The sequence below is a fragment of the Sander vitreus genome, chromosome 13 (genome assembly GCF_031162955.1).
Source record: "Sander vitreus isolate 19-12246 chromosome 13, sanVit1, whole genome shotgun sequence".
Lineage (NCBI taxonomy): Eukaryota > Metazoa > Chordata > Actinopteri > Perciformes > Percidae > Sander > Sander vitreus.
In genome coordinates this window covers 6,731,658-6,751,029 of record NC_135867.1, presented here as the reverse complement: position 1 = coordinate 6,751,029, position 19,372 = coordinate 6,731,658, and the positions used below count along the sequence as shown (strand labels likewise).

At 38.2% G+C, this 19,372-nt stretch overlaps 1 protein-coding gene across 2 annotated transcripts in view; it reads left to right on the top strand.

The window, feature by feature from the left end:
- The window catches only part of tmem132e (transmembrane protein 132E), a 369,858-nt gene that overhangs the window by 339,984 nt on the left and 10,502 nt on the right, over positions 1 to 19,372 (top strand). For both annotated transcript variants that reach the window (XM_078265704.1, XM_078265703.1), the window contains exons 6-7: positions 481 to 686; positions 8,491 to 8,770. In XM_078265704.1, the coding sequence (XP_078121830.1) occupies positions 481 to 686; positions 8,491 to 8,770 (486 nt within the window). The remainder of the gene's footprint in view (positions 1 to 480; positions 687 to 8,490; positions 8,771 to 19,372) is intronic.

Here is a 19,372-nt window from a genome sequence, read left to right as displayed (position 1 = left end):
TGGTTGCGGTTAGCCAGCTCGCTTCGGCTTGTGACGTCACAAGCCGTGCTGATTTTGAACAGCTCACCTGGAGACTGAAGGCAGAACACATTCAGAAACCGTATCTCACTCAAAACAGCATGGATGGATTTTTTTCAAAGTTTGTATGCGTGTGGAAGCACCAGAGACACAAAAGAACACCCCAAATCCCAGAAAAAGTGTTTTTTTCATAATATGGGCACTTTAAGACAAACTGAAAGTATTGGCAAAGATGGTTTACGTTTTGTGAACTTTCAAATCACATTCAAATACCCAAGAGATCCTTGCTGTATGTTTGCTCTGCTGAAAATGTCAACCTTGAACTGCTCTGTGATGAATTGTGGCACTGACAGCTGCGTCCATACTGTGCTGTATATCATCGCATATCACTTAGATCCTCTGCCACCGACGTGTCTATTACCATATAGATGGTCTCTGACTTCTGACCCTGATCTGTTCTAGGTGTCCATGAATTGCGACTATGTGTTCGTCAATGGGAAGGAGACGCGGGGATCCATGAACGCAAGGGTGATCTTCAGCTACGAGCACCTGAGCGCACCGCTGGAGCTGACCGTCTGGGTGCCCAAACTTCCCCTGCAGGTGGAACTTTCTGACAACAACCTCAGCTTCATCAAAGGCTGGAGGGTTCCCATTCTGCCTGACCGAAGGTGAGGCTCAAATCCAAATGGAGAGTTAGACAATTAGCATGCGTGCAATGTTATAGGGAAATTACAGGTTCATGCAACTTGGTTCTTACTTTTTATAGCTTTGGCCATCATTCCCATCTGTAATTATAGCATTGTACTCACCATGTTAACTGCTGAGATTTGGGAACGTGGCAACGTCACTGAAGAAAGGGCAAGAAACATGAGATCAGACAGGTTGTAAACAAACCCCCAGATTAGCCAAATGTAGGCCTATGTATACAGGTATTTTTGAAAACAGGGATTTTCCTCCTTTGCCCTCAAAAAGATCCCATCCACAAAAGCACAGTTTAAAAAAAATCTCTTTCCAAATGAAAATGCAAATACACTGAAGCGCTGTCAAGAGCATAGAGCACGTTAGCTAGTCATGCAAAGAAGAATATGTTGGCCAATCAGATGCCTGAAAAAAGATGACCGTCGTCCAAAACCGGCGAATTGGGAGTATTAGATTATCTAGCAGTGACCTCTGTAGCGCATTCTGGCGCCTCTGTTCCTCAATAAAGTGGAAGAGTAACTGTATATTTATGCGCAAACATGTAAAGAGCAGTTGTTAGTGATTGGAACTAGCACTGGTTTGGCCACGTCTGCCATTGTGCAAAATGTCGCTTTATTTGTGATGCCTCACAACGGAGATAATGGCACACACTCTGAGGTCACAAGCCAAAAACTCAGTTTCCCCTGTCTACACAACAAAATGGAGCTTATGAGCATCTTACAAAAGGTCTGTTTTCATTTACCTAAAACGCAGTTTGAGTGTGGACATACACAAAAAATGTGGACTAGGCATTTAGAAGAAAAAACAAACGTGAACTGTAAAATAATTACCCAACTGTTCAGCACAGTTTACAAACCGACTTCCTGCCTCAACTTTGACCTACTGTAATAACCGTAGAAGTGAGCAGACCGTTTTCCCAAGGGATTATAATGCTCACCTTCCATTTTTCTCAAAATAAAGTGGTACAAAAATAAAACCTGAGCTGTAATAAACCAAAAAAAATTATTTCATGTAAACCTTGATTGAAACAAACTATGATGCACTCTACATTTCAAAAGTTTGTTCAAGGGAGCATTATTTTCCTAAATATACCCAGTGGTAAAAGTCAAGCCAGAATGTGTTAGGTGAAGTAGAATTCCTTTTCTTATTATTTTTGTACAATACAAGAGAACTCATTATCCAAAGAGCATGAAACCCTGCAGTCTTAAACATTAGAAACTAAAAAGCAGCCCAGATTTATCTGTTATCCAGGATTTTATGTGTAGCTGTTTGTTTTGCTCCAATTAGATTCTCAGGCTCAGGTACAAGGCAGAAATGTACCCTGCAAAATTAGGCTCTCAAGTGCAAATTGATGTACAAGGATGTCATGTTTGTGTCATACCTATCTGAACCCATTTTATACAACAAGTCCAAGACACAGACTTGCTTTGACTCTCGGTAAGTACACAGAAAGCTTTCCAGAATGAATGTTGGTTGTACTTAGAGATAGATAATGATGTTTTTGGACTAACAAGCAGGTAATTTGGGGTGTTACTCAGAGTTCAGAATGATGGTCAGGGTTGTTGTAGCTGTAATTTGAAGAAGCTGCCACACTTTTGATGCAGTAGTACAGCCATGTAGTACATACAGTATAATTGTGTCTATATGTGCTTCATTACAAACTGGTGAGTGAAGTACAACCACCCCAATAATCAAAACTGGCCAGCGCACCCACCCCAACAACCTATTATAATTTCCTTTCCATAAATAAAGACATTTTCACAATAACCTGATGCAGAAAGGCACAAATTGTTGCAGGAAAAAACACCCAAAATTTAAATTTTGCTCAAAAGTGGAGATCTCAGCCCCTCCAATGTTGAACCCAAAGTTACGCCTTTGATTATGATAGGGAAGGAATCAGACATCTTGGCCTTCTTTGTCAATATTACACAAGACAAGCTTTTGACGATAGAAGGAATCCAGCAGGCAATAAAATATGAGTGAGCTGTTAGAAATATAACACCTTTAGATGTGGGCTTGAGCCAGGGCCCCAATGAACAATGTGGTCTTAGGTTAAGGAACCTGGGCTCATTAAAATATTCTAGCATTCTTGTCATGGATGGAGCAGTAACAAACAGGCCCACAACCCTTCATTTAAGAAATGTTTAATGAGAGCATTAACACTCACGCAGGTGGCTGTTGTCGTCGCTGCTGGAGTACATCACAGTAGACCAAATCCATTTCTACCCAACCTGAATATAAATGGCGTGTTTAAGGAGCTGTTTGAAGAATTAAGTTATTTCAAATGGCTTAGAGTGCTTGGAAAACATCTTGCATAACCTCATTTTTTAAAGTTCCCCAATGGGCTATTATGTGCTGTATGTGGTATATTATTTTTACGTGTCAAATGTGTCTTAAATCCCCACTTTAGCACCATTCATTCATTTGTTTTGTAAAAGGCTCAGCCTATTAAAGTAGAACCCTGCAGATGAGGAATTGTATATGTGCTTTTATTAGATTTGTTGTTGTGCAGACCTCGTTATTTTGAATGGTGTTTTCCGTTTGTCCAGTGTTTACCAGGCCCCAGGGTCTGCCGGCAGCCTCATATGGTATAACTCTTATATAACATACGTTCTTTGGTATTCAACTTTCCCCGTATATCAGTAGTTGGACTGGTTGTTTCAAGCAAATTGGTGTGTTTTAAAGTATGTTTCTCTAAAGTATGTACCTCTACAATTCTTCCAAACCATTTCCTATGCATATAACTTCCCTTGTGCCTTCATGAAAACAATAATCAAAGAACCCTTGTGAGCTATTTTAGGTTGCAATGATTGCCACACAGCCAGGCCAGATAATTCATTTCACTGCCAGTGAAGCATTTCTTTCTTGCATGCTGTCATTTGGATTTACTGAGGGAATGTAATTTCCTTTACTTTTCCCTTTAGTTCTTTGCAGCATCAGGCAACTGCAGACAAAGACAGCTTCCATCATTCTCAATGGTGCCACATGCAGACTATTGTCTGTCATATAGCTGCTGATACTGACTAGACTGGCCTTCCCACAGGACTCTCAGTGATATTTCTGGTGGTGGTGTTGGACATATCTTTTGATGTATGCAATATAGCATTTTCTGTTTTTCTGTTGCCTGATCCATAGTTGTAGCAGTATCACAGCAGGCTGACATTCATTTGGTACTATTTTAATGTGAAATCTGTTGTATTTTTACATCCTAAAGTAATTACCACTTTAATTTTAGGCCTTCTGTTTGAAAAGACATTTTACTTCACAGGAAATAGATTAATTACTATTTATGTTTGCACCTCTTGATTGTTTTAGAAACAGCCTACATCTCATTACAGGGTTGTTGTACAAAGTGTCGATGCTGAGGTTATCCATGAATCATGATGGAAAAAGCCTTGAAAACTAATTAATCCCTCACAAAAAAAACATATATTTACCACATTTATCACATGTAACAATGTGAAAACATCAATTTCTTACGTTGACAAAACAATCCCAATAAAACATAAGACACTTTATTGTCATTGTAGGCATACAATGAAGTTACGTTTGGTTGCTTTAAGTGACCAGCAGCAAGAGAACAAGATAAAATCAAGATAAGAAGATAGAAACAAGATAGCAAAAATAAAGACAAGATATAAACTAGATGACATAAGATAATACATAATATCAAGATATTATCAAATGTACATAATCAAATGTACGTGTTGAATAAATCAATCACCTGCTTGTTCTGGAGCTTTTGACTGTATCATACGGTCCTCATTAGTAGATTGCTCAGTTGCCATGAAAATGGAAATGTTTCCGTGATTCTGAGAGCATCGAGGACTTCTCATCCATGTTGACTTAAAAATAGAGTTTGACAGTTTATTCTTGACCTTGAAATTAGTTTTGGCATATTTCACTTGGTTTTATGAGGAACAAAGATTCCACATGTAATTAGGGCTGGGCAGCGTTTGGATTTTAACGATTCTGATTCTAATTGCGATTCTTCCTTTCGATTCCGGTTCTTATCGATTCTCGATTCCGATTCTTTGAGGGGTAGAGTTGAAAAGGGTCACATGCTTATTTCACAAATAAGAGGAACGTTTTATTTTGATTCAATGGTGGGTTGCAGTTTTACCGGGCTTTTTCAACGTCAAATAAAGCCACACTAGAGCGCCGCTTACTGTGCTCCATGGCTGCAACACAAGAAGCGCCTGGCGCTACAGAACCAAAACTTGCGCATGTTAAATTTGGAACCCATGATCAGATTTGAAACCAAAAGATTCCAAACAATTCCAATAAAGAAAGGATTCCACTGGAATCGTGATTTTTGAAACGATTCCAAGTAGGAATCGGTTCTGGATGCCCAACCCTACATGTAATGGTAACCCAGGGGTTAAAGATGCTGACCATGCAATCACAATTTCCCCAGTTTGACTTTGGCCCGGAGACTTCACCTGAAAGCATGAGTTTCATATGCATAGTTTTTATTAATCACACTCCCGATCATGAATAATGTTAATTCGACACACTACTAACTATTATTGTGTTGGTTTTTACACTTTGACTGGTTTAAGACTCAAACCAAAGGTTTCTATACTTGGGACTTGAACTTGAGTGTCAAGACTTGACATTCCTTTGTGACTTGCAAATCAACAACCTGGACATCTACCATTCACAACACAACACTGCAAACAACCAACAACTGCCAACGAGTCTGGCAAACTCCGCTGTACCAAGATGCCAAGCAGGCAGAGAACGGACAGACAGCAACAGGATTTACAAGAAATCATCTTAATTCTGAGGAACGCCAGCACTTACAATAGCACTGCATCTTGGCCTTCGTCCTGTTTGTTTACAGTCATTATAGAGTGCTGTGATAATGAATTAGAGGATGTTTGTACTGGCTTTACAATACACTTTAAATAATACCGCAAAGTAAGAACTCTGATACAATATAATGTTGCTTGTTATCTCAAACACACTCCAGTTACTCCAAATCGTGATGATTATCTGCATCAAACTTTGCTAAAGCTGCTTCATTTTGTGATTGTTAGAATGAATTATTGTCTTTTCATTAACTCCTCTCAATCCTCCCATCGTCTCTCTTGCTTATCTTCCTCCTCTCATAAGCGCTCCGACTCCTTTACACAACCTCTAACCTCCCACTCTCTTGCCCTTGCCTCCTTAGCTCTTTTATTTTTCTCGCTGTTGCATTCTTTCCATTCTACATTTCTTCACTTCTGCAACGTGACATATTCCGAACTTTGATGCGCAGCAAGGTCTCTTGGCCTGCAGTGGGTCTTTGCTACAGTGCAACAGAATTGCTCACTGGCTGCATTATCCAGCAACATGCTAAAAAAGGAAAGAAAGTGTAATCAGGCGGTCAGACCGTGTGCACTGAAGCTTCAGCCTGTACGGTTGTATCAAAGACTCTAATAAGAACAGACAATATTCTTCTGAGGGAGAAAAAATATCAACCTTATTTTAAGGTACTGACTCAAGAAGGTAAACTTTCACTGACCTGAGCCAAGAGATGTGGAACTCCTTGACAAAGACAGATAGAGTCTTACTGTCTCATTGGGGTTTTTTTCTCTATCTTTAACTGAATGAGTAACTGTGTGTGCAGTCTCAGCGTCTGCTGTGGAGTTAACTCACTTACCTAAGAACAACAGCAACTACATAACCTGAAGCTACACTGTCAGTCTCCAAACACACAGAGGCCTACAGATGTCCAGATAACATCTAGGCCAGAGAGTTAATATGAACTGGAAGACAAATGCATCATACCTAAGATCAGTTTTTAGGTTCCAGTTTTTTGATTCAGTGTCTTCTTGTATTACGTTACTTTTTAAGGTGAAAAAAAAAGTTTTTGATTAGGTTAGCTGGTGTTGGGTTATTTAGGGACTCACAATTTAGTTATGCATTTTTTAAATTGGAGGACACATGAGACAAAAAAAAATATGCAGCAGAGGACTGGATATCATGACTTTAGTCCCTAATAAGAGTCAATCTCCTTTACACTGGATCCTCCTTTTCCGATAATGCACCCAGTTGCATCTTTTTGTTAGACCTTCCCTGACTGAAAAAGACCTGCGTCTTTCAAACTCCTCACCTATAGTCTGTAACATAGGCTTTCTGTTATAAATGTGTAGTCTCAAAGCCTGACCTGAGAACTGCTTATATTTGCATGCATGAACTTATTGTGTAAAATTTTAAACAATTTACCTAAAATAGTATCAGCTGTTCTTCTAATTTGATTTCCCATGAATAAAGATTCACCAAATGGTCCAGTCTCAAACGGAATTATTCATACCGTCTGAATTTAAAAAACAAAGCCCAGGTATGCAACTTTTAGAGGCTTGTAAGGCCTTAATATTTGACACAGAACCTTGTTGTTTTAGCTACATTATTATTTTTATGATGTTTGTGTTATTGTTTTATTGACTGCATTGATGCAGATGTACTAATGCTATCCATTATTCAACTGACTAATGCATATAGCTTTTTACCTGTCAGGGCAATAATTTCCAATGTATTGAATTAACAGTGGCTTTGCCACATAGTTACAAAATCGCACCGTGACTGTGAAAGAGCTTTTGCATTTTTTATTCATTACAAAGTAACACATTCAACCAACCATAGACACAGAAGTGATGAGTCCATGACCCAAGCTTAATCAGAACAAAAGAGGTTCATGAGGTGAAGTTAAAGTTGCTTGAATAAACAACTAGATGCAGGTACCTTCAATGATCCATGAGAGCCTTATCGGAGGCCATTTTATTCCTATACATCATCTAACCTGCCAGTGCAAAAGTATAAGCAGAACAGAGTGCTGAAGTATTGGGGGGAATGATGAAGTGTGGAGACGTAGCATGCTAAGAGGAATTAATAATCAACACGGTAGGTGGAGAGGTACAAGCAACAATGCATTTAGCCTTTAAGGTAGTGTATTCTAAGCTTTTATGAGACCTCGGGACAGAAGTGTTTAGTCTAATAATCGGACCTGTTCCTTGAATCAAGGGATATATACTTCGTCAGTGGCTGACATCTCTGCTGCCTCTGCTGAATCTCAAGTCGTTCAGATAGTTTAGTCAAAGCTAAGATTAAGCAGAATAGTGCTTTTTAAGAAGGCACTGGCAGACTATCAAGCCTGCTGAGCAGTTGGGTAACTCATACATCTTGTTGTAGAGCAGATTGCACTCGGTAGGGGTACACCTGGCATGTTTAACCCTGCTTCCCAGGGCTCCTGTGAAATAAGAGGCGCATCACTTCAAAACTCTGCTTATGGTGCCTATCATTCCCTCCCTGCTGACTTGGAGGATTTTCTTTCCTCATCACCATTACATCTGAACAGATAGTGTGATGGATTGGAGCAGAGTGGTGCCGAGTTTCTCATCAGTGTTATGATGTCAAATTATAAAATGACTAGAGACCTTTAAGAACAGAAGTAACACATTGAGATGTAGCATCATGCCACAGTGTGGAGCATATTTTGGGAGCAGCTGCTCAGTTTAAAGAAGTGACTAGTTATGATTGGTGATGGCTTTAAGTTTTTAATGATTTTATGAGGGGTTTTCAATCTTTTTGGTGGCCAAATCCAGACACATTTGGCCAGATTTTGGGCATTGAGTGAAGCTTTTCAAGTTTTTCAACTCATTGCCTCATTTTGCAGGAAACGCAGCTGCCTAACATTGGCACCCACAACGTTATCCACCACATAGAGGAGTGTTTAATGAATATTTATTCTCTATTTCAATTATTTTTCCCCTTTCCTCTCCATCCAAGGAGCACCAGAGACAGCGACGCAGACGATGAAGACGACGAGCGCCGGGTGAGTCGAGGCTGCACCCTGCAGTACCAGCGGGCGCTGGTCAAGGTGCTGACCCAGTTCCACACCACCTCCACAGAGGGCACCGACCAGGTCATCACCATGCTGGGGCCCGAATGGCAGGTGGATGTCACAGACCTGGTCCAGGACTCCCTGAAGGTGGCCGACCCCAGGATAGCTGAGTTGGTGGACAGGACGGTGTTGGTGGGACTGGAGCTGGGATCCACTGTGCTCAAGGTAAACAGAACGCCTTTTCACGCCTCATTGCTGAAAATTCACATAAATCAGCAGTGAAAAATTAAGTGTCTTGTGATGACAAATGATGCGTCTGAGTGAGAAGCGTGAAAGAGGGCATGGTGTTCCTTGAATGTGCCCACCACAGCTACCACACACACACACAAAAACACACACACACACACACACACACACACACACACAGAAAGTTGAGTTAAAGAGATGAGGAAGGAAGATTTAAAAGTTAGAGCTCATTACTCTTTCTGAGTTTACTGCAGCTGTTGGGAGCTAAAGAACCTGGTTTCTTTTAGAGATACCTTGTTGGTGCCTTGATTAAAGGATAATGCAGGCTTATTACAACTTTATTTTCATAGTTTTGGTCATTTTGATTGTTTATGATAACATTGTAATCACCAAAATATATTGCTGAATATTGGAAAAGGGTGACACTGCTCACACACAGATCTTAGAAATTAACTTGAGGGCTACAATGTTACAATTGGGAATAATGGCCTAAACTATGAATATAACACCGAAGTTGTTCCTTGAAGTTCATACAGTATTTTTATCACTTTCATTTTTTTTCACCTTTTGTCTGCGTCTGTTATAAACAAAAACATATCTGTCTCTCTGTAAGTGTATTCTGCTGTTGATGTCCACTTCTCTCAAGTAAAAGAGCTCCCTGACGTAAAGTGCATATAGTAAATGCATCGGCCAAGTCAGGTTCAGAAGTCCTTAAAACAGAATGCGGCACAAGTTATGACTCCTGGGCAGTGATTTACTGATGCTTCACTGGTCATTTATGGGGACAGGGAGAAGTAACGGTCAGGGAGAGTTTTGATCACAGTGACAGATCACAGTTTCGGCCTGTCAGGAGAAAGAATGGTTGCCTGATGGATGCGTCCAATGATGGCGAAATAGGGAGGAAAGATATAAATCACCAATCCATCATTTTAAATGTGCAATGGATCATTTGTAATCTGTTGAAGGTTATGAATAATTATACATCAATTTACCACCAACAGAGGTAACTTGCCACACTGACTCATAGCAATTCTACATAAATAAATGAATAAATATATAAGGTGTTGAGAAATGATTTCATCCCTCAAACAACTTGGATTGGTCCAGAACGACATGCTAGAGTTGGTCTGGATTTGATTACTCAAATGTTATGATCTAGAAATAAAAATATAGATCCTCCTTGACGTGGCCCTCAGGCTCCCTTCTCATCCCAGCAAACTACAGGATGTTCACTTTTTAAATTAACAACAAATCAAAGGTCCTCAAGACTAAAGCTGTGTTCGAAACCATTCACTCACTCGCTATTCCCTATATAGTGTTTATTAAATAGTGAACTATATAGGGAACGACCAAACGAGATTTCAGACACTCACTGAAAACACATCGTTGCGTGACTTGCTTCAGGAGATGCGCCCGTTTTTCATGTAAACAAACCGAAACAAAAATACTTCTAATATGTCCCTGAAACAAAGCGAGCACCCAGGAGGAAAGTAAAAGGTTGTATACTGTATATGTTGCATGTTACATTTCCACTGTTTAGAAACGAATGAGTATGATTCACCATGAATGTCTGTAAAAAAAATTCATAGCACTCAATCCAATATTTGTTAGATTAGTGATATGAGCATTACCATTCACTGAGCCATGCAGCTAACATGGCTAATAAAAATAAGGACAGTTTATGCATATTTTAGGTGGACGTCGTTGCACATTTACTCAGTCATATTTCAAAATTCCGGGCACAGCATCACTTCATTATGTGTAAGTCAAATGAACACGGAACACTGAGACCAAACTGAAACTCCAGCTGCCTCCTGCACCTCAGCGCCTGTAGGTGTGAATGAATGAATTAATGAAGCAATGTGTGAGGCAACTTAAAAAATCCTTCTTATGATAAAACACAATGAAGGAAACCTAAATAAGAGCTCTGCAGGCTGAAGAAGAGTCAAGAAGTTATAGTAAAATATCTGTAGTTCGCAGAGCCTGTTTTACAAAGAACACTGAAATTATTGTGCAGATTTTCTGAAAATGAACCCTGTGTATTTCAACAATGGTCCTTCTGGTCTTTCAGAGGATTTGAATTAGTCTTTGAGTCTTAGATGTCTGATTCAAATTGTCCACCAGCTCATGAATATGAATACAGAAAAGGAGCAGCTTTTGTTCACTTAGTGCAATACTCTAGACAGTCATTTGATTTATCTCTTTTTGGAAGGATGGTTGAGGGTTATTCCATGAATTAAGTGATTCTATGTTAGATTCGACAGGTCTGTTTAATTGAAGATGCAAGAGAGAAAATACATGAGGTTTAAAGGTAAAACTATAAAGATAGCAGATCTTACTTATTCTGTAAAGCAGTGTTTCTCAAATGGGGGTCCGTGTACCCCTAGGGGTACTTTTTAGTACTGCAGGGGGTATGTGAGATTCCTTTTTGAAATGTTAATTTCAAATATATCAGTCATGCATAATTCATAAAATTAATTTAGTTATGGATTCTAAACATTTGAAGTAACATTTAAGTGTGTTTCAGTCACTAATGCTGCAGAGCTGTAATGTACCTCTTTATATAGCCTTTTTTTCTACCAAAAATGCTTTGCACTCGTCAGGGGGTACTTGGCTAAAACAATATTTCAAAGGGGGGTACATTATTGAAACCACCACTGCTGTAAAGGGTATGTTTATGTCCTGTGATTACATGGCAGAATGATGACTTTCTAACATTTCACCAAACCTGGTGGGACTTGGGGGTTTAATCCAGAGGATTACTGAACAGTAGCTGCTTCTCAAAGTGAAAAGCCAGACATGAACAGAATTCACTGTTGGTCCTCTGATCAGAGATCATTTAATTACATCTGCAAACACCAAACCACTCGTCCAAAGAGACACAGCAGAACAGAAATGGATTTGAGTCTAATCTACAGCATCTTTAATGTAACCAGAAAATTATAGTTCACTATTTACTATATGACAGTATGTAGTATGTATCGCAACAATGTGATCCGTATTCAAATAATTAACTTCATTGGATGGTTTAAATGGATTAAATGCAGAAATTGTGTCACTTGCATAAAGTCTGTTGAGCGAATTCTGCAAGTACAAGTTCCACCCACAATGTAGACCAATCTAAATGATATACCATGCTCAAATGGGATATCATTTAGATCAGCATAGTCTTCAAATATTATATCTTTTAAAAAATAGAGAGTTATATAATCTATCAAACTCATGTCATTCCCCCTATTTCTGTCTCTCCATACTTTGATCTGCCTAATGACATTGAATATGTCTCCCAAGAAAGTAATGGTTTTCTTGGAGAGGGAGGTTTATTGTGCTGCACCCACTTACTTTGCAGAGTGGTAAGCTTGCCTGAAAGTTTACAGGACTTTAAAATTTGAAAGCGAGGGTCGTGTTTTCATTTTTTACTGCATTTCAAGAAGCATTACATTTGTATTTCATCAGTTCAGCATCTTGGAAGCATCGCCTTGTCGCATTTCTTCAAGATGAAGGCTAGAGCTTGCTCAAAGCGTAACCAGACTAAACTGATCTCGCACTTAAGAAGGATCAAGTTTCAATTTCTTCTTCTGAATAGTTAATCATATTTTGTTGGTAGATTTCTTTGTTGTACACAGATACTGTCTGATGTTGTTAACTGATGCTGAATATTAAATTAATTATAGCAAACAGCAAAAAGGTTATACAATAACCAGGGGAAAAGCTGTTCAGGTGAACTGTTTTGATATGTTTCAATCAATCAATCAAGCTTTATTTATATAGTAATATAACAAAATGCAATTCCAAGTGTCGTGCAGCGATTGAAAAACAGAGCTAGATTTAGAGACTAATGCACACTAAGACAAAATATGGATAGTTAAAAATAAAAAAAGTTTATAGTTTTAGTTTAGTTTAAAACAATAAACTAATAGGGCTGAACAAATCGTGGGGGGAAATCTAATTGCAATATTTCTGCCAGATATTGCGATTATGATTCGATTTATGTCACGGATCATTATTACATGAAAAACCACCAAAACTGCTCTATATTCTTATGCAAGGATTGGAACATAGATATGAATTACCAGCAATTAAGTGTTTTTCTTTTAATAAGCATGGAACATTGAATCTGTGATATGTAAGATTATTCCAGCATGTATTTGCAGAAATAACAGTAACTAACCTATAACTATTAAGAGGAATAAGAAATGTTAAACCAAATGTTAGACCAAACATTCAACTAAATATTTCACATTTGATAAATCGCGGTCTTCACGATTAGCTAATCGCATTCTTTCAACACTCGATTTCGATTTGAAAACAATTAATCGATCCCAAATACTAAAGCCATAGAAATTATAAGACACTAAAATAAGAATGAACACTAAAACCATAAAAGTACATTACGTGAAAGTCAGAGTGAATAAGTAGGTTTTTAGTCTGTTTAAAGGTATCAATATTTCCAGCTCCTTTCAGATCCTCCGACAGGATTTTCCAATGTCTCAGTGCAGAATGGCTGGAAGCAGCGAAACATCTAAAAGAGAAGAGCTGGAGGATTTGACGGGCCTTCCTGCTTTGTAAACTAAAAGCATTTGTGAGATGTAGTCTGGTGCAAGGCTGTGTAGTGCCTTATAAACTAATAAAGAGAATTTTAAAATCAATACGAAAACTGGTAACAGTGTTTGATCTGTGAAGGTAATTCAATATAATAAATGAATTATACAGTATTATATAGTACTACTCTGAACTTCCAAAATGGAAAAATATCTATTTTTACAGAATGCAAAAGGAACACTTCTGACTTTATTATGTGCAACAATAGTGTTTTTTTTCTTCAGTTTTCTTATTTTACACACCAACAGACTTTCAAATAAAGCTGTGTGTATATATTTCTTAAAAACTAAGAAAAATCTAGACAATGCGCCTTCACACTGGCTGTCCCAAGTGACAGCAAGAATAAACTGTTTGAATTTCAGAAAATATGTATGTTGGCTTCATACTGTATGATGTCTGTTTGATAAGTTTTCCACCAGTTTCCCAATTAGTGGGAACGACGTACTCTTACTGCTGCTCAACTTTGTAATTTCTTTTCTAAATACATGAAATCTCGCAAAGTTCAACTTTAACTTTCAACTAGCATGACTTCCTTTTAGTCTAATAAAGTAGAACTGAAGGTTTAAATTGTCTTCTGCAGACCCATGCATTAGCACCTACGGTAAAATAGGGCATTTCAGTGAAAGAAAAAAGTGTTAATGAATTATTCTCAAGATGTATTTTGAGTGGTGTTCACTTCAAAAAGTTTCTGATGTGATGGGTGAGGTTACTTGTTTTCTGTGTTTCTGCTACAGGAAACAGCGCAATGTACCTATGAAATCTACAGCTTGCATGAATAAATCTTCCACTGACGTTCTGTTGCTCTGAACCGTAGAAGTATGATTTATTGAATGCTTGAAGGTTTGAGAAGAGAAGCGTAGAGTGTAATAGGGAGAAGATAACATAGTGTGATGCAAGTAATATGCACTAGCATGAGTGGGTGCTCACCAATGTTTAGTGAAGAAACTCTGCTGGTCATTGTCAATCTGATGCTTGGACTCATCATTGATCTTGATCTGTCTGACTTAAGCATCAGTGAAATAGTGCCGAGGCTTCCTGTGAATGCCACCAACATGAGGCCACACAGAGCTACAACGGAGCGCTTAACAGAGACTGATAGAGGGGCTCCTACTGTAGTTGAAGAACATGTAAATTGTAACTACTTTCATGCTTCACTTCACCTCCCCTGCCTGCAGCACAGATGACAAATTCAACTGGGAGCTGGGCTGGAAGGAGCTACAAAACTACAGCTGACCTCTCCTTGCTGGCAGACAGAAATGCAGACATGGAACACATTCATCATTCATTACTTAGTGTAGCTATGAATCAATATTCATCCCACACATTGTCACATTTTTTTGTCAAAATAGCTCTGTTTACTTTCAGCCGGGAGGTGCTGGCTTTTCATATGTTAATTATCTCTCACAGGGGGAGAAAGTGTTTTTGAAGTAAAAAGGACAGACTGAGTTTAAGAATATGCTTTTCTTTAACCAATTTTGTCTACTGAAGCCTTGAGAGGCAAGTGACAAAAACAATCTGGTGATCCATTTTAATTGCTTTCATTGCTGTGTTTCTGAATTAGGAACAGGTTATGTCAGGATAATCCTTCCTTTTCCCACCTGTTTCACAGATGATACTTTTAAGGAACTTGTATAAGATTATCCTGGCAAACCTGTTTTTCCACCTGTTATTAAGTCAAAGACACTGGAGAGAAAACAACTTAGAAAATGGATCACCAGAATTTTTGTTTTTCTCACTTGCCTCTCAGGGTTTTCGTATTTGTCCCTGTCCAAATTAGGAACCCTGCCACAAGATTCAAGTTGTTGAAATTGACTTAATAAATGTAACATCAAACTGTTTTTGCTTTTTAAAACGCAGTAAAGCAGTGGTCACATTGACAGGGGTAAACGTAAAAATAAAAAAAACAACCATTGGTTAGTTGGCAGAATTAGCAGAGTTTTCAGGTAGGAAGCCCGTGACTCCGTGAGGGATCATGTTTCTACACTAGCAACTCCAACAGTTTGGTCATGGTGTCTGCGTGGTGCAGGTGGTAATTTGGAAATGAAAATAAATACAACAATACAGTGAATAAAATTAAAACAAATATTACAAAAAATGTTGAAACGTATATCCTGAAATTCCAATAAAGATCAAGTATTGCTGATCACTTTAGTGTTGAAACAAATAGCATTTGGTAGGCAAAATATAACATAATATAATGATATAATATATCATGCAAATCATGTCCAGCCATATTTGTCCTTACAAATCACTGTGGGATTGCACATATTTTTTGCCATGCTAGCAGCATGGTAAAATGGTAAACATTATACAAGAAAGAAGAGATACAGTGTACCAGAGTACAACCCAACAGCCACATCCTGTACGTTTAATTTTGAGTCATGATCTCTTCCTTTTTTTATACAGTTACTACTGATGTTATCCACCTACACATGCTGGATGCAACACATCCCAGAACTTACTGTTGGAGTTTTCCACAGGAATAATGGGAAACTTAGGAAATCAGTAACTGTGGTAAAAGAAAATGAGACAATCTGAGGGAAAATGAAAGACCAAATTGCAGCATTGCATAAACAAATACACCCTGGAATACATCAAAAACATCGCAAATTGATAACAGTCTGGGAGAAAATCTTTCCTCCTGGGTTTTCATTTTTAATGTGACAAAAGCTTGTTTGAAGCTTAATTTCTTTCTGTAAGTGCCATCAGTTCTCTCCCCCAAGTATTACTGTATTTTAAAAACAGAAGACTGCATCAGTGCCAATAGGACAGATGATAAACTGACCATAGCTGGATAATTATTTTAAACCATAGTACTTGTGATACAAGGACTCTCACCGACTAATCTTTCTGTGCTATAGACTGAATGTCTGCAACTTATATTTGTAAGTTAATATTAATAGCTTTACCCAATATTTGAATACCCAAACTTTCAGTATCATCAGTCATATCCTACAATTGAACTATTTTCAGCTTCAAACAATACAAAATCATTTGTAACTAAATACCAGTCCAGATCAGCTGCTTCTAACAGAAAAGATGTGTTCTTGCCCAGTATGTGCGCAGTAACGAATTATACAGTAGTAATAGTTGCAAATATGTTAATTTTTAACATCACTGTTTCCAATACAGGAATATGGCTCAGTCAATAAGACTGATGCATAAGTTACAACAGTAACTTACAACAGTGGAGTGTAAAGGAACTTTACAGCAATCTCATAAAAAGATGTGCACCTGCTGAAGGAATGCATCATGAATCATTCTGTTCACTTCTAATGTTTTTTTTCCCCTTCACATTCAAGCCTCTTTTTGTATTTTGGCAACTGTGGGTGGCAACTGCTATGAGCCAATATATCTATAAATATCATTGGGTTCCGCTTTTGTTCCATAATGTGAGCATGGTTGCTTATCGATTAAAACTAGAATATTTATTTTTATTTAAATAGAATTATTATTCTATGTTTCTATTATGTTTGATTTGGAAAACAATTCAGGTACATTTAGGGTAAAGAATCTATAGAAAACTAGTATGTGCATGAAACAGGTGTATGTGATGTTTGAGGGTCTATGTGTGTGTGTGTCAACTCAGGCAACAAAAATAGCAGTGACTAGAGGAGGTTCAAGCATTGATACCAAACTTGCGATGCAGCACCCAATCTGTAGTGACAAAATTAGTTTTCTTAAATATATCTGAAATTGCATACATGACAGCTCAGGAATAAATTCCTACACAATATGTTTCTATTCAGGATCATATCCCAAACAATATTAGTTTCTGATTACATCTTTTGATTTAGACAATCAATGTGTACAATGTGGTGTATTTTTGAATCGTGTTTTGACATTTGTACATAGTTGCCAATATTGATTTTAATAGTACTAGATTTTCTTTTTAGTCACTTTAATTGGCCTGTGAAAATATCAACCACAGAGGAATGGAACGTGAAATAGCAGAAAATCAATTGTAAGCAAACTGTTTTTACTTGCGAAGTCGTATTCAGTCGGACCTCAGTAGGATTTGTGTTTAGATGTGTTTTTACACAGACTTATTTTTGCTCTGGACACGTCTTTCAACTCTCTGTGACTATTCATGAAATGGCATCTGATCTTCACCTCTATTAACTCCTCTTAACCTGAATCTATCCCTAGAAACAAAAAGTTGTAGCAGAAAAAGCTCCCGCAGTACTGTAAGAGTTATCCATCGTGCAACTGAGTTGTCCTCATGAAAACTTTAAAAGTTTATTTATGCATCCATTTACTATCATGCCTTAGGCTTTTGTATGCACACTGTGTGTGTGTGTGTGTGTGTGTGTGTGTGTGTGTGTGTGCGTGCGTGTGCGCACGTGCCTGCCTGCCTGCGTGCATGCGTGTATATGTGTGGTGCCCAGTTAACCATAACACTCCTTTCTGGCACATTAATCCATTACATCCGAACAATATGCATATAAAAGTGGAACCTGACTGCAGAATTTTGTTGCTGCATGAAAGTTTTTTTTCCTCCCTTATTTTTAGCCCTGAAGCATTTACCAGTGTGGAGGATTTCTTTCTATTCCTTTATAACATTTTCAGCAATTCTTTAGTAACTTTATAACACTTTGCTGTGATATAAATGCAGCGCATAAACAGCGCTACACACAATGTGTTGTGTAGATATACAATATCAAGGGCAGGGAAGTGGAGGGGCTGTAGTGGAGACGCATTCACACACTCTACAGAGAAGCTTTCACTCAACTCAGACACCACTCCTTAATTGTTTCCAACCATTAACCTCTGGAGGCTAAGAGGACATTAGCAAGGAGAATTATACCATTCTTGTAGCTGTGCAACACAGGTTGACAACATTCATCGAGCCATCTAATTAGTCCGAGCAATCATGTTGTAACACCATAACACTGAGAATAAAGAATGAAGGTTTCACTGAAGGTGAGAATCTAAGTGAAGAATATAGATTTTGATAGAGCTCCCAGAAAGATGCGGTCAGAAGCTCCAAAAAACGAAGCTAGTAAGTGAATCTCAAGTGAGGAATATTTTATTACAGATACAGTGTGTCAAGAATTATAGGCAAATAGTTTGGAGGAGACAACTATCGCTGATAAGGACGGTGAGATGCTGTTGAAAGCTCCGGGAAAAAAAATTAGAAAAGACTAGAATAACAGAGCAGAATATTTGCTTAACAACAACTAAAGCCTTAAAACAAATAGCACTGAATTGCATTAAGATCTCTGACATGCAATAGACAAATAGTATGTGCTCCACAGAGAAGTGTTGCCAGTCAATTGTATTTAATTTCTTCTGTTACCAAATGTAGTTTAACTCTCTGTCATGTAGACTTCGCTTACTAAAGAACGGAGAGCAAGAGTACAAGCTACAGGAGCTGTGATAAAAAGACATTGGCAGTCAGCTGCACTCTGTGTGTGTGTAGGTTGCATATGTGCATGTGTGTGTGTTTTCATTAGATTATTAGGTTTACGATTTTGAGCACAGCAGAAATTATGTATGGAGACCAAATAAATAAAACCAGACACCTGCAGATGCATCTGTTTCCGCTGATGATTTGGCTCAACCCTTCACATGACAAATTACATTGCATCAGAAGATACTACAAATTATTGCACCAGATTATGTGGCAACAAAAGGGGGGGGGGCGCGGAGCATTGGATGATAAATGATCTAGAAGTCACGCAGGGAGAGATGCAGTCATAGCAACTGGGTTTCTGTCACAGCAAGGCACCACATACAGTATAAAGAGAGAGAGATCAAAGGCTTCAAGTAAAGAACCATGTCATTTTATTTAAAATTAAATTTGTAGCATTCTTCCAGATTTTCAATCATTTTCACATGAAATGTAAGGTTTCTAAATAATGTTTGGAAGCAGAACTTGTGTATAGGTTATGTGGTTGGCTTGCTGTTTCAAGGTTTCAGTTGACGATGATTGGGGAAGCTTGTCAGAGCAGCAAACCCTTCACTGCTCTAGCATAG